Source organism: Carlito syrichta, unplaced genomic scaffold (assembly GCF_000164805.1).
Source record: "Carlito syrichta isolate Samal-C Ts95f unplaced genomic scaffold, Tarsius_syrichta-2.0.1 Scaffold315165, whole genome shotgun sequence".
NCBI classification, from domain to species: Eukaryota; Metazoa; Chordata; class Mammalia; order Primates; family Tarsiidae; genus Carlito; species Carlito syrichta.
In genome coordinates, this window is record NW_007259261.1 from 223,608 (window position 1) to 251,249 (window position 27,642).

The 27,642-nt window shown below is 34.8% G+C and overlaps 1 protein-coding gene across 1 annotated transcript in view; it reads left to right on the forward strand.

The window, feature by feature from the left end:
• Positions 1–27,642, forward strand: part of LOC103275000 (cGMP-dependent protein kinase 1) — a gene marked incomplete at its 5' end in the record, with an annotated part of 255,331 nt that overhangs the window by 218,503 nt on the left and 9,186 nt on the right. The window contains 4 exons of the mRNA XM_008072418.2: positions 8,819–8,958; positions 10,130–10,219; positions 19,915–20,056; positions 21,470–21,633. Coding sequence (XP_008070609.2) covers positions 8,819–8,958; positions 10,130–10,219; positions 19,915–20,056; positions 21,470–21,633 — 536 coding nt within the window. The remainder of the gene's footprint in view (positions 1–8,818; positions 8,959–10,129; positions 10,220–19,914; positions 20,057–21,469; positions 21,634–27,642) is intronic.

Sequence of the window (27,642 nt, forward strand, 5' to 3'; positions counted from 1 at the left end):
TCCAGTCTGGGCGACAGAGTGAGACTCCAACTCAAAAAAAAAAAAAAATTGAGTCACCAGTACAAGAGTGCTGTGTTTCTCTGCCTCATAGCTGAAAAACTTTACAACTCTGACAACTTTGTCAAACTCATAACCCATCCCTTACGTTCTCTGTCATTTGGACTCGGGTCGCTCAGGCTGTAACAATTTCCTCTTACTCTTCTCTGTTATGTATTCTAAGGAACAAGCCAGATGTTATTGTGATCTATGCTTGAGTTATAATAGAATTGGTACTTTCTTATTGTTATTAAGAAATGTTGGGGGAATACAACCTAGTACTAATTTGTAGGATAGAAGTATTTTGTGCACTTACAGCAATTCACTTTCTTTCATGAATGTAGTAACGTGGCTTCTTCTGAACATGTGGGCACTTTAGTTGAGCATGTCCAAAACGTTATTTAAGTAATAGTAATAAAATTCCTTTTTCTTTCTCTGTGAAAGTAAAATTTCCTTAAATTCAGACATTTATATTTTTCCTACTCCTTATTTTTCATTCAATTGATTGGGACAACTCACTCAAAAACAAATTAATCATGAGTTGTAGTAGTTGAATATCACTTACAAGTATCCATTTTAGTTAACATTTCCATATAACCTGGAAATCATCATAGTAATAATAATTTTTACATGGTGCTTTTTAATTTTAAAATATTTTCATGTACATTATCTGATTTGATCTTACAAAATCTGTTTCTATAAAATAATGACAGTTTCATTTCCATTTTATATAGGTGAGAAAAATGAGACTGTGGGAGGTCACATGGACTTGAATACAATTGCAGCTTGTATATTAAAAATCACTGCCGAGCACTTGCAGTCATCCCTCAGTGTCAACGGGAGATTGATTCCAAGACCTCCCATTAGCAACCTCTCTGCCCCCTGCAGATACCAAAATCCACTGATACTCAAGTCTCTAATATAGAATTACACAGTATTTTCATATAGCTTACACACGTTCTCCTGCATACTTTAAATTATCTCTAGATTACTTGTAAGACTTAATACAATGCAAATTTTATGTAAGTAGCTGTTAATACTATATTGCTAAGGGAATAATGACAAGAAAAAAGTATGTATATGTTCATTACAAATGCAGTCATCCCTTTTTTTTAGAATATTTTCAACCTTTTACTGGTTGTATCTGGAGATTTAGATGTAGAACTCACATATACAGAGGGCTGACTGTACCTACTTTTTGATAAGATAACTTTTTACAAATTGTGATAATTATGTATTTTTTGCTTAAATTGATTCACAATTCTACCTTTTTTGAAATTAAGTATTCAAAATTAGGACTTTCAATGAATAGCAAGTAGTGAAGTCATTAAAAAAGATAATAGTTTTTAAAATGTGTCCATATTTCACAGAAATTAGATTAAAAAGAAATATAGTTTTTGGCTAATTGGGGAACTTTTATTGAAAGTGAAAAGATAAGCATAGCGAGAAACACATCTCTGACATTTAGTTCCTTATAATGTAAATGAAACATAGCTATCTGACAAATCAATAAAGAAAATAGTTAGAACTTATAGATACATATATGTTATGAATTTTCCCTCTTTTTAAAATTCTTTAACAGGTTTATGGAGATAAAATTTACGTACCATAAAATTTTCCTATTTTAAGTGTACAATTCAGTGATTTTTAGAATTGTATAACCATACTATAACCCATTCCAGTAAGAATCCTTATGTTTATTTACAAATGCTTTCCATTCCCACCCCCATTTCAGGCAGTCACTGATCTACTTCCTATCTCTAAGATTTAGCTTTTCTGGTACAGATTTTCTACATTAAATTTTGTGTTGCACTAAGTATTTTTATTTTCTATATGTATGATTGTAAATCTAGTTTAATAATCTAAATATCCAGTTATTTAATCTACAGTAACTTTGTGCCTTTTTTCTTCTGGGATTTTATGACAAGTGTATGGCTTCTTTACATCCTGCCTCAGCTTTGTTATTATACTCATCTGCTGCAAAACAGAATGTTTAAGTTGTTTCCTAAGCATGGAATCTGAGGCCAATGTCTGACAGAACTGTGAAGGGCTGTCTGGCAATAGGGGGATATTGGAAAATGATGGAGAAGGAACAATTGAGTGCTTACGCATTTATAGAGTCTAGTGGTAGTTTGCTGATGTTCTAGAGTGTTGAAGTTTTATTATAAGCTTTTGCCCTATTTTGGTGATCCTGGCTGTTTGACACCATAAATCTGAAAGGATAAAACACTCACATTCTTTCCGTCTAGATCTTTCCATCTAGATCTCTCTCTCTCTCTCTCTCATCTTCCTTCCTTCCTTCCTTCCTTCCTCTTCCTTTCTTTTCACTATATAACTTTTCTTTTTGCTATAGAACATTAAATGTGGGCTACTTAAATCTTAAATCAGAGATCACAGACCACTGCCAAATTATTTCTGGATGAATTACAAAGCCCTTTCCTCTCAGGTCAAATTGAGCCAAAAATAAAGAAATGACTTTATACTTTACCAAATAATACACTGCCTAATTAAAATGTTGTGCTATTTTATTTAGAGAAAATAGTTGCCCGTCCTATTTTGTAGCTATTACAATTATTATGACTCGGCCTAGATTCCCTCATGACTTGAAGCCTGTTCTAATGTTCTTCCTGGAAGAGCTGCACTATTTTTATCCAATATGTGTTCTTTGAAAGGTAGTAACACAGAGATTACAACAGAAACCAATCCCTTCATTTGTTGGGGTTGAGAGAACAGAAAAAACAAAACCTCTAATTCCCAACAGCATGTGCTTATAACTGTAAGCTCAAGTTCATGCTTTCAGAGTGAGCTACCATGTTCCCTTAAATAACCTTTGTGTTAATTGGGTATCTCCCCCTCCCACGCCTTTTTTTGTTCAGAGCTATTTTCATATGTTTATGGGGTCATTTCCATGGGTTAAATAAAATTAACGTGCTTAACTGCCTATTGTATTATGTCAAATCACAAATGCATAATGCATAGTATTTTCCAGCTGGAATGAGCCCTTAGATGGAATACATCTTGGAATACATTTTCTGAGAGGTGGTCGGAGGTCCAGTGAGGTCATATGACAAGTTATAAAATTATTAGAGAAAGATCCAGGACTAGGCCTCAGCTTTCCAGAACAAACCTGTCTAAGTTCACTTTGTCATCTTTGTTCGATAGCATTAGCTTACAGGAGGGCATGAAGTGAGTACCTCTCTCCTGCAGTGTATGGAAATGTAATTTGAACCACCTTATATGGGAGTTTTGCATAATAATGAGCCATGTGATATTGACAGATTACACCTTGAATTCAAGAAATCATTTTAATTACAGTGTAGTTCAGAAAGTAATTTTCTTCCAAAATAATGAAAAAATATATAGCAGTGCAAAATAAACTATGAACTCTATTAATGATAAGCTTAAATAGATGAATTCAGGGACCAACTTACAGTCCAGCCAGTGGTACTGAGCCAGGTTTAACCTTGCCTTGATCATAACCTTCCTTCCCAATAAGGACAAAATATTAGAGGACAAGTCTTTAAGGCAACTGCCTACCTTAGGTAAGAAGGAAGCATATACTGTATTTAAATATAGGTAGCAAATATATCCTCAAAACTCTTTAAAGTGCTGATGACATCACCTCTCATCTTCACATCAGTATTATTTAGGCACCAGCTGGAGGCAAACAGTTAAGAGTGTGTCAAAAATCTTTGTCAGAAATTCCCACCTTAAGATTCATTTTGCCCAAGTTTTCATTCACTGAAATGGTAATATAGTGCTTCACACTGAAGTAATATTTTACTGTAAATCAAACACTTACCAATTCTAATTTCTGATGTAGCTCACACAATTATTTGTATAAAGTAAAATGAACATCTTGAATATTAGCATTTTCTTGCTCATTTTTCCTTTCTAAAAAATGTTAGAGTCAAACCAGTGTAGTAGAAGCATTCACAGTCTTTCAGAAGTAGCTTCTCGGATTTTTACTTATTCACTTATTAGCGTTAAGGTGGGTTGGAAAAGGATAGAAATTGGCCCCTTGTGATATTCAGCCTGTAGCTGCTCATATTTGATGACAATGCTTTGTTCTGAAGAGACCATTGAACTAAGAAGCACATCAGAATAAAATCAGCTAATATTTACTGAAGGTTTACTCTATTCTAGATGCTTTATTGGATATAGATGCCTTTTTATTTCATATTCACAGGGATCCTATGAGGATTATCTCCATGATAATGAGGAAATGAGAGCAGAGAGAGTAATTTGTCCAAGATTGTAAGCAAAAAAATGAAAAACAAAACAAAAGTAGTCAAATATCAGACTAGTCATACTTTCAGTCAGTGTATTAGCTTGTACAGGAGGTCAGGATAGTCTGTAAAGGAAGATAAACCTGAGGAGTAAGTCTAACTAACCAGCTAGGCGGGGAAGGATTCCTGGGCAAGAGTAAAAAGAAAAATAGCATTCCTTTTCTTCTCTTTTGCCAACCTTCCGTTTTCAAAACGAATTTCATAGTTCTAGCTGACCTGCTTTAAAATAATAATTTAAAAACTCTTCATTTAAAATTGGTACAAGTGGACTCAGTATAGTTAATTTGACCAAAAAGAAAAAAAAAATAGCAAACTAAATTTCGTCTTAAAATTTTCCATGGATTCATTTTGCTAAAATACTTTTATAATAAAACATAGTAGTTTAGGCTAACTAAATTGCTCTAACTAACTCTGAAAATGTATACTGAAAAAACAATTGTGGCAAGTTTTTTTAAGGAGATGAATAGTTTGGTTCAGCCCAAACATGAATAAGTTGTTATGCTGTATATAACTTCTCAAAGTTTCTGCATTCTTGATATTCTAGTATAACTGGAATCAGTTTCAGAAAGTCAGACAATAATAATAAACAGTTATTTGAATTTAAAAGACATTTAAAAATTTTTTCCAGTACTAGAGTTTTATTTTTACTCATTGCAAAACGGAGATATGACAATTGTATAAAAGTTAAACAATTCAAAAAGTAAAAAGAAATAAAAATCAACTAAAAAATTCTTCCTAAGTAAAAATGACTCACTGTTAAGCTATCAATGAACACATTTCTGATTATTTATTTATAAATTTATTTTAGATACAGATATAGGTAGATATAAACTCACATATAAAAATACTGTAGATTGGGCTCATAAAATATATACTGGCTGTAACTGTTATCTTTTACTCATTTATATGTTTTGGTTATTTTTCTATAGTTAAATCGAATTCTAAGTCATCATTTTTACAGCTGCACTGTAGGGATGTGCCATAATTTATTTTTCCAAACTCTTCTTGATAGATTATTCCCTTTTTTTTCCAAATTTATTTTTTTCCAAATTTATTTTGCCAAACTCTTCTTGACAGATTATTACCCATTTCTTTCCAAATTTATTGTTTCCAAATTTATTTTCCAAACTCTTCTTGATAGATTATTTCCCATTTTTTTCCAAATTTATTTTTCCAAACTCTTCTTGATAGATTATTCCCCATTTTTAAAATTAGAAACAGTATTAAGTTAAATGTTATTGAATGATCTTTGAGAAGTAGTTTATCAGGAGATTTTTGATGAACATGTTAGTTGGGCATTATTCAGAGAATTAATTTCAACATTTCCAATTATCTTTGTTGAGTTAACTTACACCAGTGGTCTTCAGGTGCTCTGACTTCCTGTTAAGGTGCTGCTCTAGAGGGTTGTTTTTGTTTTTGTTTTTTACCAAGGAATGTGGTTCAAGACCCTAGGACTGCTGTCAAGCAAAGTAAAGACAAAGTAGAATGCCACTGTAGTTTGCCACATGGTCCTGTAAACTTTTTGTAATTAATATAGTTAAGAACTTGTCAAAATCCTTGTCAGAAATTCCCACCTTGAGATACATTTTGCTCAAGTATACCTTCATTTAAATGCCAATATAATATAATTTAAATGAAGCATTTACCAATTATAATTTCTGACATAGCATATAACATTATTTGTATAAAATAAAATGAAGATCTTCAAGGATAGTATTTTCTTGTTCGTATTCTCTTTCTAAGAATTTTGAGAGTAAAACCAGTGTGGTAGAGGCATCCACAATCTTTTAGAAATAGCTTCACAGATCTTTACCTATTGACTTACTAGCACTGAGTTGGGTTGGGGTCAGGATAGAAACCAGTACAGAGATTGTTGACTCCCAACAATCTCCATAGCTTTTACCCATTTCTCATGCCATCTGCCCCCTGGCAGTTCTCATCACTCTCTTCCCACACTATATGGCTTCTGGCAGAATTCAAGCAGTCAGGTGCCCCAAGTCACTGATAACACACTGAGATCCCCGTAAGTGCCTAGGAAAATGACACTGAGGCTTCCGCTGATTACCCAAACCACATGCCTAGCATAAGTGAAACTTAAAGGTAATATATAATCATTCAACTTTTCTCTCAGAGAGTTTGTGAGTTAGCCAATTCCATTAAACTATGATTTGCAAAGTCTTACTCATTGTGTCTTTAATTTATTTTGTATTCAGCTGGAGGGAAGCAGCATATCCTGGAAATAGCCTGGGCCAAAAAGATCTGAAAATGAACCCAGTTCTGTCACTTGATAACTCTGTGGCCTTGGGCAGATATGAACCTTTCTGGTAAATCTCAGTTTGCGCCTCTGAAAAAGCAATATTTTAAAAAGCAACATTTGTGTTGCCCTATTTGGTACAGCTTGCTAGGTAGAGCTAGGGTCCAAGCAGAAAGACCATTATCTAATACCCATTTTGTGGCACATTCTTATTTTGGATCACAATAACTCTGTGAGGTAGCTGGTATTGTCCTCAGCAAGAACTAGGGCTCTGAGCAGTTAAGCAACTGGCTCAGACCAGAGAAACTAAGTGGCGTCAGAATTCAAATCTAAACCTGTGATCACAAAGGGAGAATTATTTCTTCCTACTGTGTGCAGAAGTGAAACATCTGTGATTTCGCTAAAGATAATAATTTTTACATTAGGCATTTGAACTACACAAGAGTCCTCAGTAGCTTAACTGGGCAAGACTGTGGAGAAGGAATATGACTTTATTCTGTCTTCTGAGTTTTAGTACTCTGACATTGATATTCCTGTTTTCTATCTGTCCAGATTTTTTTAAGTGAGTTGTTGCAATTTGTTTTATTTTGAAAGATAACTACATACAATGTATTTGTATCACACTAATCTGTCATCTTTAAGAGTTTCACAGACAGAGTAGAGGGCCTTTGCTGTGAAAGACATTTTGAAATATCCATTTTTTCCCTCTAACCCATCATATAGATTCACAAATGCCAGCAGCAAACGAAGGCCCATTTATTTGACACATCCTCATGCTTCCTTCTAAGGAACTTGCCACATTAATGTCCTCTCAGATTGAACTCAATCCATACATGTGTGCATGAGCAAGACACTTAAGAACATCATTATCCCTGCTGATGAAGCAATAAATAATTCACAGCTAGAGAGGGGACAGTTGTACTTCATCTGAAAAGCAGAAGCAGTGTGGCATATTATTTCACCAAGGTGTCATTAGTTCTGAATAGTGTGGGATGTTTGGTACTGTCTGGAAGATTCTGCTACTTGAGAGCAGTAGATGATAATTTAGTGATTAGCTCTGTTCCTTCTCTCTTTCTCTCTATCTTCTTACAAGTCATCTTGTTAAAATGTCTTATAGAACAGTGAACACAGACCAGCAGCCTGTCTGAGGTATGGCATTTGGTGTTCCCAAACCTCCTCCAGAGCCACTGGGTACCATGTGGGCTGTCACAGAGGCATGACACATTGAAGACACTAAAGCTCAGATCTATCCAGTTACTGAGGATGAAGGTCTGAGGGCAAAGGGATGTTTGGCTTTCATATATGTTTAAAAAGAAAAACAGTAGTTCTCAAAATCTCCTTTAAAAATCTTGTTGTTGCCAGGCTCGGTGGCTCAGCCTGTCATCCCGCGCCTTTGGGAGGCTGAGGTGAGTGGATTGACTGTGCCCACGGGTTCGAGACCCGCCTGGGCAGGTGAGACCTCATCTCTACAATAAATCAAAAAATTGGCCAGGCATGGTAGCACGTGCCTGTAATTCCGGCTGCTCCGAAGGCTGAGGCAGAAGGATCGCCGGAGCCCAGCAGGTCGAGGCTGCGGTGTCCAGGAGCAGCCACTGCACTCCAGTCTGGGCGACAGAGTGAGACTCCAACTCAAAAAAATAAAAAATAAAAAATAAAAACGTTGTTTTTTTTAATGCTGTAGGGAGGAAAAAAGATTAAGAGGTAAAAAGAGAATAAATAAAACTATAGATAATACTAAATAAATGAAAGCCTACAGTTTCAGCAAAGATAAGGGCCTTGCCCCTGAATTTAAAAACTCTAGAAATGTTTGTGGATTAGGACTAAGGAGGAAAAACATGAGGGTCCATCTGATCTTTTTTTTTTTGCCATTTTCACTTAAAATTGGGAAAAAATAGTTTTTATTTCTGCTTTTTTTACTGAAGGAGGAAAGCTATAAAATATACTCAAACACATTATATGAAATGAAATAATAAAGCTAGAATTAACTACATTTTCCTTCTAATCTAAATAGAAACATAATCGATTTGGAATCAAGTTAGTTAAAATTCAGCCAACCTAGTAGAACGAAACTGGGTTTGAGCCCTGGATTTTAAAGCCAGAACTCTCAAGGATTTACTATGTGTGTGATTTGGGTGGTGGGTTGGGCCCCTTGCACCTATTGATTTGGGAATAACAGTGTCCTCTGTTATAATAAGTCTATAGGTTTTTTCTCATTTACTCCCTGTTCCTTTTCTTTAAGGTCCAGTTGAAAAGTGAAGAATCCAAAACGTTTGCAATGAAGATTCTTAAGAAACGCCACATCGTGGATACAAGACAGCAAGAGCACATCCGCTCAGAGAAGCAGATCATGCAGGGGGCTCATTCCGACTTCATAGTGAGGTAAAGGCCCTGCCTCAGGGACTGAAATATCCAACTGTAAGTGGCAAATCAACCACAAACCCTCTGCCACTTCAGCTCACTGTTACCACATTTTATTCTCACAAACATATTTTTTAATCCGATCTTCAGAAGGTTGTTTGATTTAAAAAATAAAGTTTTGATTCTTTCTTTAAGAGAGAGAGAGAGGAAAAAAAAATCAGTGTCTGAAAACAATCCTTTCCCCAAAGGAGGTATCTGAATTTATAACATTCCATTTTTATCGTCTTTTTTTTAACCCCAAACTCTACATGGCACCTCTGGTGCTTAAAAGACACATTATTAAAAAATCAAACTATAGCGGCAGGACTCAGTGGCTCAGTCTGTAATCCCCGCAGTTTGAGAGGCTGAGGCGAGCAGATTGCCTAAGCCTATGGGTTCAAGACCAGCTCGGGCAAATTGGCAAATTGCCTGTAGTTCTGGCTACTTGGAAGGCTGAGCAGAAGGATTGCCTGAGCCCAGCGGGTAGAGGCTGTGGTGGTTGTGGGCATGCCACTGCACTTCAACCTGGGTTACGGAGTGAGAGTCTATCTCAAAAAAAAAAAAAAAAAAAATCAAACTACTTAATCTTCAATTATTTGAATATTTTTTGAATATCTAAAAAAGTGGAATGGCAGTTGGCCACCTCAGTACTGTTAAGAGGATAATGGGAGCTTTTTATATGCAGAAGACGCTTTTGTAATTAATTTGCCAGTGATGGGAACTTGCTGAAAACAGAGTGTCACATGAATTTAAGTGAATAGTACATGAATTTCATACATGCTTATATTTGTAACATTTAATCTACTTTATATTCATGTAAACTGAATGTTTGCAACCACCAAATACTGCTCAACAGTCCATGCTCAAAACACCAGACAAATTGGAAATGAAAGAACCCTAAGAAACCCTTTATCCATAATCATTAGGATTAATCCATTTCAAGAGAGAAACTAAACTCCGTCTCTCTCCTAATAAAACCCTATTCATGAGCCACTGACTTCTTTCCTCTGGTTATGGGCCGAGACCTTTCTCATTCTTCTGATAAATTTTCAAACTTGACACCTCAAAAATGTAATCTGGGCCCTCAAAAATTTATATGCTTTTAAAAGACAATAATGTATATAACCGTTATTTTCTTGTTTGCAATTTACAGATTATACAGAACATTTAAGGACAGCAAATATTTGTATATGTTGATGGAAGCTTGCCTAGGTGGAGAGCTCTGGACCATTCTCAGGGATAGGTAGGAGATTTAAGAAACTTCTAACGTGTCTCTGAAAACATAGTTGTCTGTGTGGTCTATAAGAAGAGTTAATAAACTTTAACAACCATATTTATACTTGTATATGCTTATATATCATTATGTAAAGTAATCATAAGGCACTATACACATATGATTTGCTACACATTATAAAACTCACTTTGCAACTAAAGATATGGGCTTAGTCCACTATAAAAATAGTACCTAGCAAAGTATGTACATGGCTTTAGTTAAGCAAGAATGTTGGAATTAGATAACTCTGTTCTAGGAATATAATTCATTGCTTTAACATGAAGAGAAGCATAGTGATTTTATGATTGCAATCTGAATTATTTTAACTATCAGTTTAATTAATCCATTCTTTTTCCAGGTGGGCAATCTGCCTTTTCTGACACTGATAACGTTTTCCAAAGTAACTTTTCCCTCTGCCTTTACATTGCTCTTTGGTTTCAATATTTTAAAAAGTTTCCAGCCATCTCTTTTGGCCCTTGGCTAGTCTTAGGAAAAGAAATGAATCTACTTATAAGTAATATTTCAAGTAAACAATCTGATTTAGATTTACCTTTTTACCCTGGAACGACAAGTAAACTTTGTCTAGATGCTGCTTGTTTCTTTCAATTGTGCAAATTAACTGTGTCATAATTTTTCTTCTCATACTTTGGTAACTAGAAAATTATCTTATTTCATTTGTTCTATAAAATGTCTCAGGAGATCATTACTTACCCTAAGTGCTTACTTTCTTAAAACACATACACACACACACACACACACACACACACACACACAATTTTACTTTCCTATGAATGATCTTTTGATTATTTCCTAAGAATGATCTAGTTATCATTCAAAAGTTATCTTTGTTCCTTTGAACATTTACCTTTAAACGTCTCTGTTTATCTTATTTGTTTTAGTCCTGCCCCTCAGACTCTCCTTCATTTAGTAACACCTTTTTGGGAATTTAGCTATAGATAGCCATGATGTTGCTAGAAAGCCATGTAATTTGTTGACGGTTGTTATTTTGTAGATATTCCAGATTAGAACAAGAGGCTTTATATAACTATTGACTTAAATCCTCATTCCTAGTGGTATTCTTATAGTACCTTCATATCTCTGTACAACATACCTTTTTGGGTCTTTCATTCCTATGGCCTTACATTTGTCAAGTGGATTTATTTTCACCATATTACATCCTATTACATTTGTGTTTTGTTTCATTTCTTAAATCTAAGGTTTAAAAGCATACAAGTGAATGCCTCAAGTTGATATTAGGGCACAAGGTTGGCATCTGTACTAAGTTATTATATCATAGCATATTATCATGATATTGTTTGCTGATATTTGAGTAGGGATTAAATGCCAGGCATTGTAATGGAGGCTGGGGATTCAGTGATAAACAAAACATATGTCCTACGCCTCAGAACTAACAGGCTGCAGAACAAAGTTAATATTTTGGCATATCCTGTGTTTCTACTGTGTTTTTTTTTTACCTAAAATTTCAATCCACTAATTTATTTGAAATCTTTCCCCACTCTCTCCTAATTAGAATAGGAGAAGCTTTAAAGGTGGAATTAGTCATGAAAGCAATAATAAGTGACACAAGGAGACAGCCAGCTATATACTCTCATAACTTTTTAAACCTTCTGTAAACTCCCTTAACTGGAACAAAAACAATAAGAATGATAAAACTCGGCCTAAAGTCCACTCATGAGGTGTCAAACACGCACAGGCATCGGGCATCAGTTTTCCTTTTTTTTTTGAGTTGGAGTCACTCTGTCACCCAGACTGGAGTGCAGTGGCACACTCCCGGCCACTGCAACCTCAATCTGCCGGGCTCAGGTGATCCTTTCGTCTCAGCCTTCCAAGTAGCTGAAACTACAGGGGTGTGCTACCACACTCAGTTAATTTTTGATTTATTGTAGAGACAAGGTCTCACCAAGTTGTCTGGGTGGGTCTCAAACACACGGGATCAGGCAATCCACCCGCCTCGGCCTCCCAAAGTGCTGGGATTACAGGCTGAGTCACCAATCCCGGCCAGTTTTCCATTTTTTAAAAGTAAATATCATTTCATAATTTATCTTATTCAACTTGATTTCAAATTTTGTTTGTTAATAAATGCCAGCCAAGGCTTCTGAGTGAGATGTGTTTTGATTTGTCAGGGTAGCAAAGGCTTGCTATTAAGAATCAGCTCACTTTTGGAGAAGCTTACCTTGGGATGAAAGGAAAATAACAATGGATGCTATTGCTAGCTTTTTGGTCCTTACATTTTCCCTCCCTTTTATCATACTTGGGTTTGGATACTGAGTTCCCACAATATACTCTGTGAAGAGGCATGATCTGGAGAAATAGTGGCTATCAGATTCTTCCTAAAGTTTCAGAGGTGCCGAATTAACTAATTCATGTAAAATCACCTTAGATTTGTTACCTCTTACAACTTACTTTCTTAAGTATGCATGTAGTCTTATTGTTTTTATTCTTTTTAATTTTTAAAAGTTTAAAGATATGGGGTACAGTTCATGGTTAGGTACATCAGTGGTCATCGTGCATGTGAAATTTGGGCCTTCCATTGGTCCTCACATTGCCTATTTGGGGATCAGGTACCCTTGTTAGTGTTATGCAACCTCCTCCTCCTGTAGTTATCTGCTAGTGCCAGTGTCTTTCATGTAGTATTATGATGAATGTTCAGGGTCCACTTATGAGAGAACATGTGGCACCCAGTTCTTTGTTTTTTTTGATAGATCACTGAGTATGATAGACTCTAAATCTATACAAGTTGCTGTGAAGTTCATAATTTTGTCCTTCTTTATGGCTGCATGATATTCCATCAAGTGCATGTATCACATTTTTAAAAATCCAGTCCACTTTAAGTGGTTCCATGTTTTTGCTATTGTGAATAGTGCTGCAAAAAACATGTGTGTGCAAGTCCCATTTTTGTAGAATGATTTGAGTTTCTCCAGGTATATTAGCAGAAGGGGGATTGCAAGGTCATATGGAAGGTCAATTTTTAGATCTTTTAGAAATCACCACACTGTTTTCCACAGAGGTTGTACTAGTTTACACTCCCACCAATAGTGTAGAAGCATTCTCTTTTCTCCACATCCTCTCCTGTATCTGTTGTTTTTTGAGTTATCAATGGTGGCCATCCTGACTGGAGTTAGGTGGTATCTCAATGTAGTTTTGATTTGACTTTCTCTGATGATTAGTGAGGCTGTGCATTTTTAAATGTATCTGTTGGCTGCTTGTTTGTCTTCTTTTGAGAAGTGTCTGTTCATATCTTTGGCCCACTTCTTAATAGGGCTATTTGCTTTCTTCCTTTGGCACCTTTGAGTTCCTTGTAAATCAGATGTTAGACCTTTGTTGGGTATACAGTTGACAAATATTTTTTCCCATTCTGTGGGCTGTCTTCCCACTTTCTTAATGGTTTATTTTGTTTGGCAGAAGCTTTTCAGTTTAATGAAGTCCCATTTGTCATTCTTGTCTCTTATGGCATGGGCTATTGCGGTTTTCATCGAATTGATTGCCTATACCAATTTCTGTAAGTGTGTAGCCATACACACACACACACAAATACCTTGGTATCTTCCTAACCAACAAAAATACTGCTCAAAGAAATCAAAGAAGACACAAACAAATGAAAAATATTCCATGCTTGAGGATTGGAAGACTCAATATTGTTTTATTTTAGTGACTTTTCTTTTTCCTATTCAGGAAGTTTCTGGAAGAGAACCATAATTTTAGTCATTCCGTCGCCAATTAATATTGCTGCTGACTAGCTTTCTGTTTGTTTAAATTGGAGCTGGACATCTTAAAGATTAATTGTTAGAAAAATGAAAAAATGCTGAGAGAAAATTATGCCATTAATGCTATTAGTCATGGTTGTAGATGAAAAATCTATAGTCTAGAAAACCACACCGTCAATATATTTTCCTCCTGTGTCTGAGGACAGAAGCTATAATGGAGAAACTTTTCTGAGAGCATGCAGAAAATTATTTAGGCTGATGTGAAGAAAGACTTGGGTGACCTTATTCATGACTGACATGGAAATACTTCTGAGCCTCAGAGAATTAGCACAGGAAGTCTCTGATAGTAATGCAGACATCCTCCTTTTCTTACCTCATAGCTGAAGTGACCATTTCCTGCCTCTCCCTCTCTTTCTTCTCATCAGCATAGAAAAAGAAACATGAGGCAGCTCTTCATTTGATGTCAAGAAGTAAGAATTAAAATGATAGCATCTATAAATGCAAACAGGATTTGAGGACTAAATATTTTCTTCCCTTTGAGACATGAACCATAGCACTAAAATGTTCCTTGTTCCTATTATCCTGTGCTCTAGTCTTTATTAGCTACCATGGTTTATCCCTAGTTTGTGACTATTTGTCTCCCACAAATTCTGTTCCATTTTTTGCAATAGGTTGGTACAAATTATATTTTATTCATTTTTTCTTCCTAACATTTAAATAATTGGCAACTCATGCAATTCTCTTAAAATGTAAGAGGTTAATATGATAAATAAATATGTATTAGTGTTTATGTTAATGTAGGCCATGATATGTAACATGTTAGCACTTACATATATTATATATTGATGCTAGTATTTAATGTGTATTCTAAGCTAATGAAATTTAACATCTCATTTATGTAATTAGCATTTTAATGTGTATGCTAATTTTTCTTACTTATTATCTTAAATAATTACTTCAGAAATCATAATTTTCAAATCTCATATATCTCACTTTCTGGTCATGCCATTCTGGGAGTATCTTATAAACCCACGAGTGGTGAGTGACTTTATATGTTCAGTCTTCTTGATTCCGGCTAATTTATGGAGAGTGATTACTTAAATTCCATGTTTGATAAACTAACCACATAAATTTAAGGTATTTAAAAGGAAATGAGTCTATCTTGATAAAAATTTAGCCTCCTTAAATTTAAAATTGGCCATAAACCTGCACAGACTGCAGCATACTTCAGGTTTATACACTCATTAATCATCGTTGTTACTAGTCAATGAAAAAAATGATTTTTTTTGATGAGCAATGTTTTGCCTTTATTATGTTCTGACATTACAAAACTCAGTTTATGACAAGTTGATCAAGCATTATGATTATTTTTTTGAGTTCATTTGAATCTATCAATAAATATATATGTATACATATATACAAATTCTCTAATTCTTTCAACCAAATGGTTATCTATTGCCATCTAAATTAAAACAACCATTCACTCCCAAAGAAGGCATAAGGGTCTATTTCTTACTTCTTTTCATTGAAATGACACAGCTGTCAAGGCATAATTTATTATTTCAAAGAGCTATATAGGGCAAGTGATTTATTTCTTTAAGCAACTCTCTAAGCTATTGAAAAACAAGCTTTCATTTCTGTTTTAGATCAAATTTACATTGTCATTTCCAATTCTAATAGTAATTTTTCATTGTGAGTCATCCTAATGTTATGTTTTGTAACTGAATTCAAGATGTGTGTTTTAAAATCCACACATTATGTATATCAAATGTTTAGTGATAAAACAGTGCATGGTTGGTAAACAATTTGTGTGCATTTCTTGTATTGATTTATCAAGGTTTGAGACAAGATTTTCATTTAATTTTTACAATCAGCTACAAATATATTTATATATGAAATATACTCAATATAGATCTGTTGATAAAAATGGAAACCAACTTTCTAGAATCCTCCAAATTCCAAAATGGCTCAGAACTAGAGAAAACTTGCAACAAATAAACAGAGGTCTCAAAAACTGAAGACTCAAAGATGTACGATCTGTGGTCAGTTTATGTCACAGTGAAAAAAGGAGAGTTTTGATTGGCAGGCAATAAAAGTGTCAGTTTTGCACTGTAGGAAGCATAGAGAAAGTGAAAATAACAGAGATTAGCAGAGGATTCTTCAGGGCCAGTTCATGGCAATCTGCCTTGGTAGTGAGAAGCACTTCAATAAAAAATAATTAGTGTTGTAAACTTCCCACCTCTATGCGCAAAATACTTCAGACCTGTCCTATATGATGTTAGTTAACTTTCCTTGATTAAGACACAGTGACTAAAGAAGAGATTTTATTGAATACAAGTTGTGTACCAGGAGCTTTTTGGTACTCAATTATAATGGCTACTACTTATCGAGTACAAGTTGTGTACCAGGTACTTATCTAAGTACATGCAACAATTCTTTGAATCATCACAATAACCCAAGGAGATAATTACTATTATTAGCCCCATTTTGCACATGAGAACACCGAGACCAGAGATGTATAGTAAGTTGCTCAAGATCAAAAGTAAGCAAACCAGAGTTGAGCTTGGAATTCCTGCTTCAGGGTCTATATTCTGGTTTTTTGTTTTGTTTTGTTTTGTTTTGTTTTGTTTTGAGTTGGAGTCTCACGCTGTCGCCCAGACTGGAGTGCAGCAGCCGCTCCTGGCCACCGCAGCCTCAACCTGCTGGGCTCCGGTGATCCTTCTGCCTCAGCCTTCCAAGTAGCCGAAATTACAGGCATGCGCTACCACGCCTGGCTGATTTTTTGATTTATTGTAGAGATGAGGTCTCGCTGCCCAGGCGGGTCTCGAACCCACAGGCTCAGGCAATCCACTCACCTCAGCCTCCCAAAGGCGCGGGATTACAGGCTGAGCCACCGAGCGCATCAGGGTCTATATTCTAACATATGTCCTCCTCTCAAGAATGTGAGTTTCTATTAGGAATTTTCCATCCTCCTGCTATTATTGATCAGCTTATTCAGAACATAGATATATCATTCATCAGCGATTTCATGAAAAATCCGACTCTCAACTAAATGCTCACTCTTATTGGAACATTAATAATGCATTTACCTGTTTGGTTCTATTAACAACTGGATAGTAATAAAAGCAGAGATATGTTACCCAGAGTCACCACTGCAGAAATACTCTTCTAACCATAATCATGAATGGGTAAGTGTTCTAAAAGACCTACCCAAATCACAGTTAGATAGTGTTGATATAAGGAAGTAATCAATTTGCTGGCTAAAACATGACAGGGAATGTGAAATAAAATAAGACTCTATTTCATATAATGTTTCATTTTGTATAGTTTTGTTTTGCTTTGCTTGGCAATGCAGTCCATTGAGGAGGGATTGCTTTTGTTTATAGAACTCCATGTAGCTAAAGCTATTATGTTTATTATGTATACACAGATGCTTATTATTTAAAGTAAGTAAATCTTCAATGGTGAAAGAAATATACTGTTCTTGATAGGCAAAGATACTTAATTAAAAACAAAGAAGACGGGTCCTTCAAGGCAATACTCTGATTCCTTTCCCAATACACAGCATTATAGAATTTTAGCTCTGCCAAGGATAACTCCAAGTCAGAAGAAAGTTACAGCATGAAGTATATGTATATAATGTATTTCCTATATGGATGCACTTCTCAAACTCTTTTGTCCTCATAAATTCACAATTATTCCATTCAGATACTATTGAAGAGACATTCAAGAATCTTAGTAATGAAAATTAAGATTCTAGTACCTAGAGGAGTAGCTGTCATCATGCCTAAAATTGTATTTCAGAAGAAGGATATTTTTTACTGGGAGGCGCTGACTATTTCCCTGACAACTCAGAGAGTATTAGTAGTTAAAATGAAGACTGTTTCTTTCTGGAAGATGCCCTATGTTTCTGAAAAATAACCTGAAATGTGACTGCTTTAATCTTGGATTCACTTATGAATTTTGTAAAAGTGTAGCCATATCTCATTTCCCACTTTTTTAGACTTTACTCCTCAATTTTGAAAAGAAGTAAATGTCATCAGAATAACAACAGGTTTCAGGAACTCTCATGAAAGCAACATCTAGGACTACCAATTGGTTACACACAACCTCAAACCGCCTGCGTGTTTCCCACTCATGTTGCATCTCAACCACCTCAAGAGTTGATGTTCACACTAATATTCTTGAATTATGAAATTATTGAATTGTGCTTACTACTTGGAAAAGAAGGACACAGTTTATCTTTTTAAGGAATTCCATGGGGAAAAAAAGTGAAGTATAAAAGTACTGCCCTAGAACCAAGGAGTTAATTTTAGATGTCAAATATTTTTTCTTTATTATTATTTCATTCAATCAATTAATCAATCAATACACAGACATACATTGATATGTTTATGTGTATATATGTATATATGCACACACATTTAGAGAGAGACAGAAATGAGACAGAGACAGAGAATTTTCTTGCTAAATATCATAATCAAGTTTACTAATAAACATTTCCTTCTAATTATCTTTTTTAAAAAGTTGTCTTTTAGTTTCCTCTTTTCCTATTAATAAGAAGGCAGTAGTGTAGGAAATAGATATATGTGTCTTGATGGCAGAAGTTTCCAAAACAGAAGAATACTTCGCTTGCAGTATGACTGCATCAGAAGCATTATGACTCATTTTCAGAGTGGTTCTTTGAAAAACAAAGAACAGAGTTCCATATGTTCTCACTCATAAATGGATCTTGGACAATTATAGTGCTATAAGAAAGTGATTGACTGTAGTGGGAAACTGTCAGGGGAGGGGGCGTGGCATAGGCAGCTGAGGGAAACCGCTAGGGGAGGGAGGGGCATACCTCATCAACAAGGGTACCTGCATGATCAGTGTTTATGGACCTTGGACAATTATAGTACTATAAGAAAACTATTGGCAGTAGTGGGAAACTGTCAGGGGAGCAGGCGTGGGATTGGCAGTTGAGGGAAACTGCTAGGGGAGGGAGGGGCATTTCTCATCAACATGGGTACCTGCATGATCAATGTTTATATACCTAACCCTGAAAATGGACCCCACATCTTTATAATAAAAATTAAAAAATAAAATAATATAAAATCCCGGGTGACATCCATGTCATTCTGCCAGTAAAAAAAAAACGAGAAAAAAGAAAACAGTAACTTTTTGTTCATATCCTTATGGATCATATCTCCATTATTTATAAACATTCAAAAACAAACCCTCTAAGAATAAAGATAAGTAAATACATAAACTTCTCCTTTAAAAAACAAACCCTAGCCGGGCTCAGTGGCTCAGCCTGTAATCCCGCGCCTTTGGGAGGCTGAGGTGAGTGAATTGCCTGAGCTCGCAGGTTCGAGACCCACCTGGGTAGCGAGACCTCATCTCTACAATAAATCAAAAAATCGACCGGGCGTGGTAGCATGTGCCTGTAATTCCGGCTACTTGGAAGACTGAGGCGGAAGGATCACCAGAGCCCAGCAGGTCGAGGCTGCGGTGGCCGGGAGCGGCCACTGCACTCCAGTCTGGGCGACGGAGTGAGACTCCAACTCAAAAAAACAAACAAACAAACAAAAAAACTCTTGGTAGACAAGCTCTAAAACAGGATTCGTTCTCTCCCCTGCCCACTGCTGTAACTCTATGCATTTTTAAAGTATATTGGGCTGTTGAGAAGAAACCACTAAGCATATGTAATGTGGTATGTTTAACTTTTCTTCAGCTCTTTCAGAAAGTAGACTTAACTACTCCATTCCTAAGGACAGATAATTACTTGACTTGAATACTTTAGAAGACCCAATGCAATGGCAATCATGTAACATCTAGCCAGTAGGACATTGGTCTCTGAGTTAAATTTGGACAAAGAAATATAGTGAGATGAGAAAAAGTGAAATCTTATTAGAAAAACTAATTTTTATACACTTTTTATATCATTTTCTGTTTCAGAGGTTCGTTTGAAGATTCAACAACCAGATTTTACACAGCATGTGTGGTAGAAGCTTTTGCCTATCTGCATTCCAAAGGAATCATTTACAGGGACCTCAAGCCAGAAAATCTCATCCTAGATCACCGAGGTTATGCCAAACTGGTCAGTGCATTTCACGCATGGTTTGTGCCCTGTAATTTTTAAATATTTGTTTATAAAGCTGTGTTTATTTGCTAACATAGAATTTCAGTTTTTCTTTTTAATGGTGTAACTTTTCTTAAAAGCAGGTTTTAGCATTTTAGTTTTCAGTTGAATATTCTTTCAAATGATGCAACAGTCATGAGTAATAAAATAAGCTAAGTTTGAATTAATACTCTGGCAAAACATACTTTCTAATAAACATTAGAAAACATGCTTGGTGACAGGTATTTGTAAGTATGTTTTACTCTTCTTCAGCTCTTTCCGAAAGTAGACTTAACTATTCCATTCCTAAGGACAGAGAATTGCTTGACTTGAATGCTTTAGAAGACCCAATGCAATGGCAATCATGTAAAGGAGATTATAGAAGTCCTTTTCTCTAGTCAGCTGTTTGCAATCCAAAGGCAATGGGTGTTTATATTACAGAAACTCAAGAATCATTTTAATATTTTAGATTAAGACTAATGCTAATGGTAAAATGGGCTTTATAGGCAGTGCTGTCCAGGCTATTCTGTTGATGATGATGAGGATGATGATAGATGGTCAAAAGCCCTAAAGATTTACCATAGAAGGGAAAATTTTTTAATCAATAAATGCACAACTTCCTTTGGATCTGAAAGTGCCTGCTTCCACTTTTGAACTTTTTGGAATTTTTATTCAGCAGATGTTTTTTAGAGAGACCAAAATAAGTTACAGTTAATTATTTATAGTTTCAACCAATTTGTTTTAGGGAAAAAATATAGATGTTCTGCATTTGAGCCTCTTCCTTCAAAAAGTTTCTAGAAAAGTGAATGCATTTGTATCTATATTTATGTTTACCAAGGGCAGAGTAATTGAGTTATTGGAGTTATTGGTCCCATGAGTGTTACTCACCTCCTTCAACCATAAAATGACTTCTCAAAGAATTACTACTAAATGAATTGTCCACTTCAAAGAATTAGTACTAAATGAATTGTCCACTTCATTAAATCCAGCAGAAATTATATATATTCTGAGAAAGATATTAAGTAGTCCCAGCTAGCTTTTTAAAACTTTTAAGTAAAGGATAAATTATTTGTTTATTCCCCAACTTCCATTGGCATAAAATGAGGAAAAATGAAAACTATTTCCAGAAAGAAACATGTGCCTTTATTTTTAATGATATGAATTTTATCCTATACACAGGTTTCAACATTTCCCATTAAAACTGAGTTAGATCAGGGATACTTTGTTTGCTAATATAGATGATTCTTTTAGAAGACAGGACTATAATAACTATAATAACAGGCATCTGTTTTTATTATTATCATCATCATTAGTGTACTTCAGTAAAATAACTGATTGCTTTTAAACTCAATCATAAGTAGCTTATGTATCTTGTTTTTCTCTCTTTGTTAGGTTGATTTTGGTTTTGCAAAGAAAATAGGATTTGGAAAGAAAACATGGACTTTTTGTGGGACTCCAGAGTATGTAGCCCCAGAGATCATCCTGAACAAAGGCCATGACATTTCAGCCGATTATTGGTCACTAGGAATCCTAATGTATGAACTTCTGACTGGCAGGTATGGATATTGATAGGGAACTGCTGATAAAAATAGACTAGCAAATAGCTACACACTCCTGTTTCTGTCACTGATTAAACCATTGTAATGTACATTTCACTGTATCTTGATACCACACTTTAAATAGTTATGTAGATAACCAAGCTTTCATAAAGCTAGGTGTAAAATAGGTCAGATAAGAGTAGCCTTCAACACAACTTTTGGTGTCATTGTTGCTAATTCTTTATACATATGTGAATGTGGAAAGATTCAAATGTCTTTCTATATTCAAGCCTAGTCATTTAGCCAGCAATGAATCAAAGATGATAGTCATATGAAAATATCTAGGGTCAACTTTCTGCAGAAGTAAGAGAACCTGTTAGCAATTGTTATATCTAAATGAAATGTGGATGTTTTGCAGATCTTTCTTTTATTTTTGTTTTTTTGAGTTGAAGTCTCACTCTGTCATCCAGGCTGGAGTGCAGTGGAGTGGCACGCTCACAGCCACTGCAGTCTTGATATGCTAGGCTCAGGCAAGCCTTCAGCATCAATCTTCCAAATAGCTGGAACTACAGGCATGTGCCACCATACCCTGCTAATTTTTTGATTTATTGTAGAGATAAGATCTCACTAAGTTGCCCAGGCTGGTCTCCAACCCGTGGGCTCAGGCAATCCTCTCACCTTGACCTCCCAAAGTGCTGGGATTATAAGTGTGAGCCACTGTGCCCAACCTTGTAGATCTTTTATGTAATATTATATTCATCAACAACTAAAGAAAGTACTAGTGACTATCACAAGGCATAAAATGGACTATAGACCCCTCAAGATTCAATACTGAGAGAAAAACAAATACACTACCATGGCATGTGCTAAGGACAGTGGGTCATAGGGTCACTATGACCTGTAGATTTCAGAAGACTGGGTTTGTCGAGGGAGGTTTTTGAAGAATGAATACAAGACTGTAGTTGGGTCTTAAAGGAAGAAGAAGACTTACATGTGGAGAGCAAGAAAAGAGCATTTTAGGCAGAGAGGTATGACTTAAAAAGAAGGGTAATAATGAGCATAGGCTTGGAGAAAGTTCTCATAAAAAACTAATGGGCGATCAATAAGAGTCTGTTTCGAGGATCACAATTGCTGCACTTGAGTGTTTGAACTCCATTCAGAGAGGGAATCATTGAGTGTTTTCTGACAAATAGTGAGTGACATGTTGTGGTGTTTAAGAAAAAAAAACTTGGCAGTAATATGCAGGCAAATTAGAAGGTGGATGGGAAGGCTAGTTTGAAGATAATTCTAATAATTCAGGTCTAGGACAATAAAAGCCTAGAATAGGGTCAGGGGAGAGGAACAAAGAGGTAAATGTGAGGCAGGATGTGAAAGGATTAGGCGACATAGTCATTACGGTGAAAGCAAGAGCATGACTTGGGACTTATAGACTCAGGGTGTCTTGTGAGGATTCCGTGAATAGATGAAACACTTAGAAGAGTGTCTAGGCCATAGTAAGCACTCCATGAACGTTAGCTGCTATAACTACTACTACCGTTGCCAGAAATAGTTGTGCTTTTATTTTTATTGGTGAACATTTTACATTATTACTCTTGAAACATTTATGTTGACTTCAGATAAGTTATATTTGAACTAACCCAATTTTTTCAATATTCTCCTTGTGTATAGAGGCAAATTATTTTAAATTTGTGATAAATTAAACGACATGTAAATAAGTAAAAGATTTTGATGAAAGAGAATGCTAAATTTAACATATACATGTGAATGGATAGATGTAGACAGATAGTTTTTCCATTGTGTTTAGAATTATACAAAAACAATCATATAATGTGTGAAAAAAAGCAAAATATTAACTATTACAGAAGTAAAATATTAACTATTAATAACTAGACTAATATATCAACCATAACAATTTCTATTTCTTCTGAAGTGTTTAAAGTTTTCCTACAATCAATGTTTATTCATAAGAAAAAAATGATTAAAACCTTAGTCTTAAAAATGGTCATATACTAAACTATAACAAATTACTAATAACAGCAGAGATTTCATAGTTCACAATATCTGACAGCAACTTAATAAAACTAGGAATTAATAGCAAAGATTTAAAAGAAAAAGTTTAAGTACTTGAAAATTTTTTAAAAGCACTTTGCCAAACAACCACAGGGAATAGAAGTTATGAAATAGCAGAACAGTAATGAAAATAAAGCACTATAAATCACAATTTGTGTGGTATACTAAAGCTAGGCTTAATTTACTACCATAAATGCATATATTATTAAATATATATATTATGATTAAAAATACATGAACTTAGTACCCATTTCAAGAAGTAAAAAGACAGAATGCATTCCAGTCGAAGATGGCAGTGTAAAAATATCTTTTGCTCTTTCAGCCCAAAGAGGTGATGGTGGTGGTGAGGCATGGGGATAAAGGAAGGCAAGAATAAAACATATAGAATAATTTTTAGTTACAATGAAACTTCTCCCAGCCACACCAGCTATGAAGTATAGTACATGACTAGGAATAATGCTGACAAACCTTCTTGGGCCACAAGCATGACCCAAAGTAATTTGGTCCTGAATGCTCTATCTAATGATTTTTGGTTGGAGTAATAGCATTTAGAGGACTAAATGGACTTTGCACAAGCAAGGAATGTTCATGTGGAGACACACAACAGAACGACAGAGGAACTGAGGAGGAGGGGATCTCATACCAACTCTGCATTTTAAAACTCATAATGTTGGCCAGTAAAATGAAAGACAGCAAAAAAAGGGAGAGTTGCAGGGATTGCAAAAGTAAAGAAAACATAGTAAGACATTGCTATGAGGCACATAACCATCCAAATGCCAAAAATTGAGGACAAAGGAAAGAAATGATCTGGTGAGAGATTTTATAAAGTCACAAATTCTAGTAAAAGCTGGTGAATTTCTCATTATTCCCTTTCCTCCAACCTTCCCTGTTCTATTCTTTAGGGTAGCTGGCCCAATATGGATGAGTAATAATCAGAAAGGGTGTCAAAGAACTGCGTCCCTAACCCTCACAACCATAGCTCCCTTCCACACACACCAACTACTTTTTGACTTACCGATTTTATTCGAGGATCCATGCCTCCAGCCAAAACTCAGGAGAAAAAAAAATCATCTCTAGTTTTAGAGTTAAATTCAATTCATCTATTCCAGTTACATGATTCCTCTGGTGATTGATATTGATCTAATTTGAATACAACCTAAAAGAAAATTTCAAAATGCAATGTAAAAGGAAAATTCCCTGTACCTACAGTAGTACTCAATAAATAATCATTGAATGAAGATAAGTCCTTATTTCCACTGGTAGACTTTCTATAACTATTAGAGGAAACAGCCTTAGTTAGGTTGAAGCTAACATAAAGTATGCCAGAAGAAAAGCTGGAAAGACCTTGGGTCACTGAGCTACTGATTCTACCAGATCTAGAATTCGTCCTACTACTGGACTGCCATTTTTATGATATCCATGTCCTTATTTTAATCTGTTTGAGTTGGTATTTTCCGTTTATTTCAACTGAAAGGTGCACAAGTAAGCGGCAGCTAAAAACCACACAAGAAAAATGAATAAAAAAAAAATAGGAGGAAGCATTCAAACAAATTGTTATCTATAATTAATCTGATCACCCTAAAAAAGGTAATCTCAAAGACACTTACAACTATTCACAAATAACAAGAAAAATAAACTAGCAGAACTCAGGAACACTACAGAATTGAAAGGCATATAATAAGCAAGAAAAATAGAATAGTAACAATAAAGAATGCAGCCATAAAGATAGCACATAGGCTTGGAAATCATGAAAAAATATAGAAAGAGGATATAGAAGTTAAAGGAAATAGAAGAATCAATTATAAACATGAATAGAATATTACAAGATAGAAAAATGTATTGACATAATGGAAAAGTCATGGCATTAAAGACTTGACTCAGTGTATTCTTCTGGTCAACAGTGACCTTGGGGAAACTGCGTCAGAATATTGACACTTCAGTGTGTCCAGGTGTGATTTCCTAAATTCAGTAATAAGAAATAATCATATTGGCATCAAAGCCACAAAAGCATGCTGTGTGTGGTGCTAGAAGTGAGGTGGATTAGAGTTCCATTTGACCTCGACCTTTTCTACAACACTTTTAAGGCCAAAATAACTTAAAAGTGTTCTAAGGAAGGAAGCATAAACGATGTGATTTATACAGAGTTAAGTTATTCTTAAAATACAAATGCAACATATAAAGTATACACTCTAGGCCTTTCTTAAAAACACTACATATACAACCAAGTGAACAAAAAGATGAATCAAAATAAAGTACGCAGGAATAGAGAAACTAGTAAAAGGATTGATGATGAACTGTGAATTGAATCAATTAGAATTTAGATCAAATAACTTAAATTTGAGTAATTGAATAGTATGTAGGCAGTCTTAAAATAATGCCAAAATCAAGAAAAGTCAAAGTGGGAGGGAAGAGGTAGGAATAACTATAGTTATGCTTCTCAGCATTCATAATCAGTAATCTTAAATATTTTTATAATTTAAGTGTGTCATTATAAAAAAAGAAAGCTCTAAATTCAAAGTTTTTAAAATTCTTAATTTATAAGTTAAGATTGGTGAAAAAGCACATCTTTGACATTTAGCATTTCTTCTCATTTTATTCCTCAGCTTAAATAAAGTAAAATTAAATGGAATACTTTTTTTTAATTTAAAAAGTGTGGGTAATATATGTGTCTCCATCTACATAGATAAATGTATGACGTTATGTTCATCAAATATTGACTATTATTAATATTTTGGGGTGTTGGATGATTTTCACTTTCTTCTAAGTAATTATGTTTTATATATTGCATGGATATCAGACTGAACATGCATCACTTATAAAAATCATAAGAGCCTTCTGTAATAAATGATTTTGGTTGTCTGAGATAAACAAATAAATGTAAAAGCAAAATTATAAATCAGAAGACATTAAATTGTTAACGAAAAACCCATAATATGGCTCTTCTTTATTTTTTAAGGTAAAAAGTAAAATTGGCAAGTGAACTTAAGAGAGCAAAGTGAATATTCAATCACAGCATCACATGAAGAGAATGTTTTTAAATTCCAAGAGAATGCTAAATAGAATTACATGTTTATACATTTTTTAAAAGTGTTTTAAAATTGACAGGCAATTACTAACTAATGATATATTAAAGTGAATAGAAAGCACTTGTCACAGAAAATCAAGGAAGATACCATCACAGCCCTCGGCACAAATAAATTTGCTACTCCTCTGCTTTAAGTAACTCATTATTTTTAGTAAGTTTGATAAATGGAAATAGTTTGAACTGCTATTAATAAACATGAGGGGCAAAAATATCATAATAATCCAGAAGATTTTCCTCCAAAGGCAGATGAACTCTGTATTAAGAGAATAATTAATCTTCAAAGAAATTACTTATCATTTGTCAAGGTATATCATAATCTCCCTTTTGAATGGTGAGAAATTTGAAGGAAGGATCTGACTTTAGTCATCTTTGTACTACCAGAGGTTGTCACACAGCCACACTTGAAGGATGGATAGGCTAAAAAAGATAAATAAATATATAAATAAATAAACAGATCTTGTTCATGAGGACTTGGGTATTAAAGAGAATGCCTCGTATCAAATTATCTACTGAAGGCCCATGAGTAGGGAGAAAAGGATAGAAGGAGCACTGTTGTATAGAAGCATTAGTTCTACAAATATTTATTGGCCCCTCACTACATGCTAAGCACTCTTCTCACCTTTGGAAATACCAGCAGAAAACAAAATGTAGTCTGGAAGGGAAGACAGACATAAAACACATAATCACACAAATGAAGAGGTAATTGCAAAGTACAATAAGTGGTATATGGATGGTATAACAGGGGACTCTCATTTAGATTAAAGTTTAAATTTAAGCATTAGATTAGAGTATTAGGTTATATTGATATAGGTTATGTGATTGGTTAGATTAAGTTGATCAGAAGAGGCCTTTTGAAGAAGCAATAGAGCACT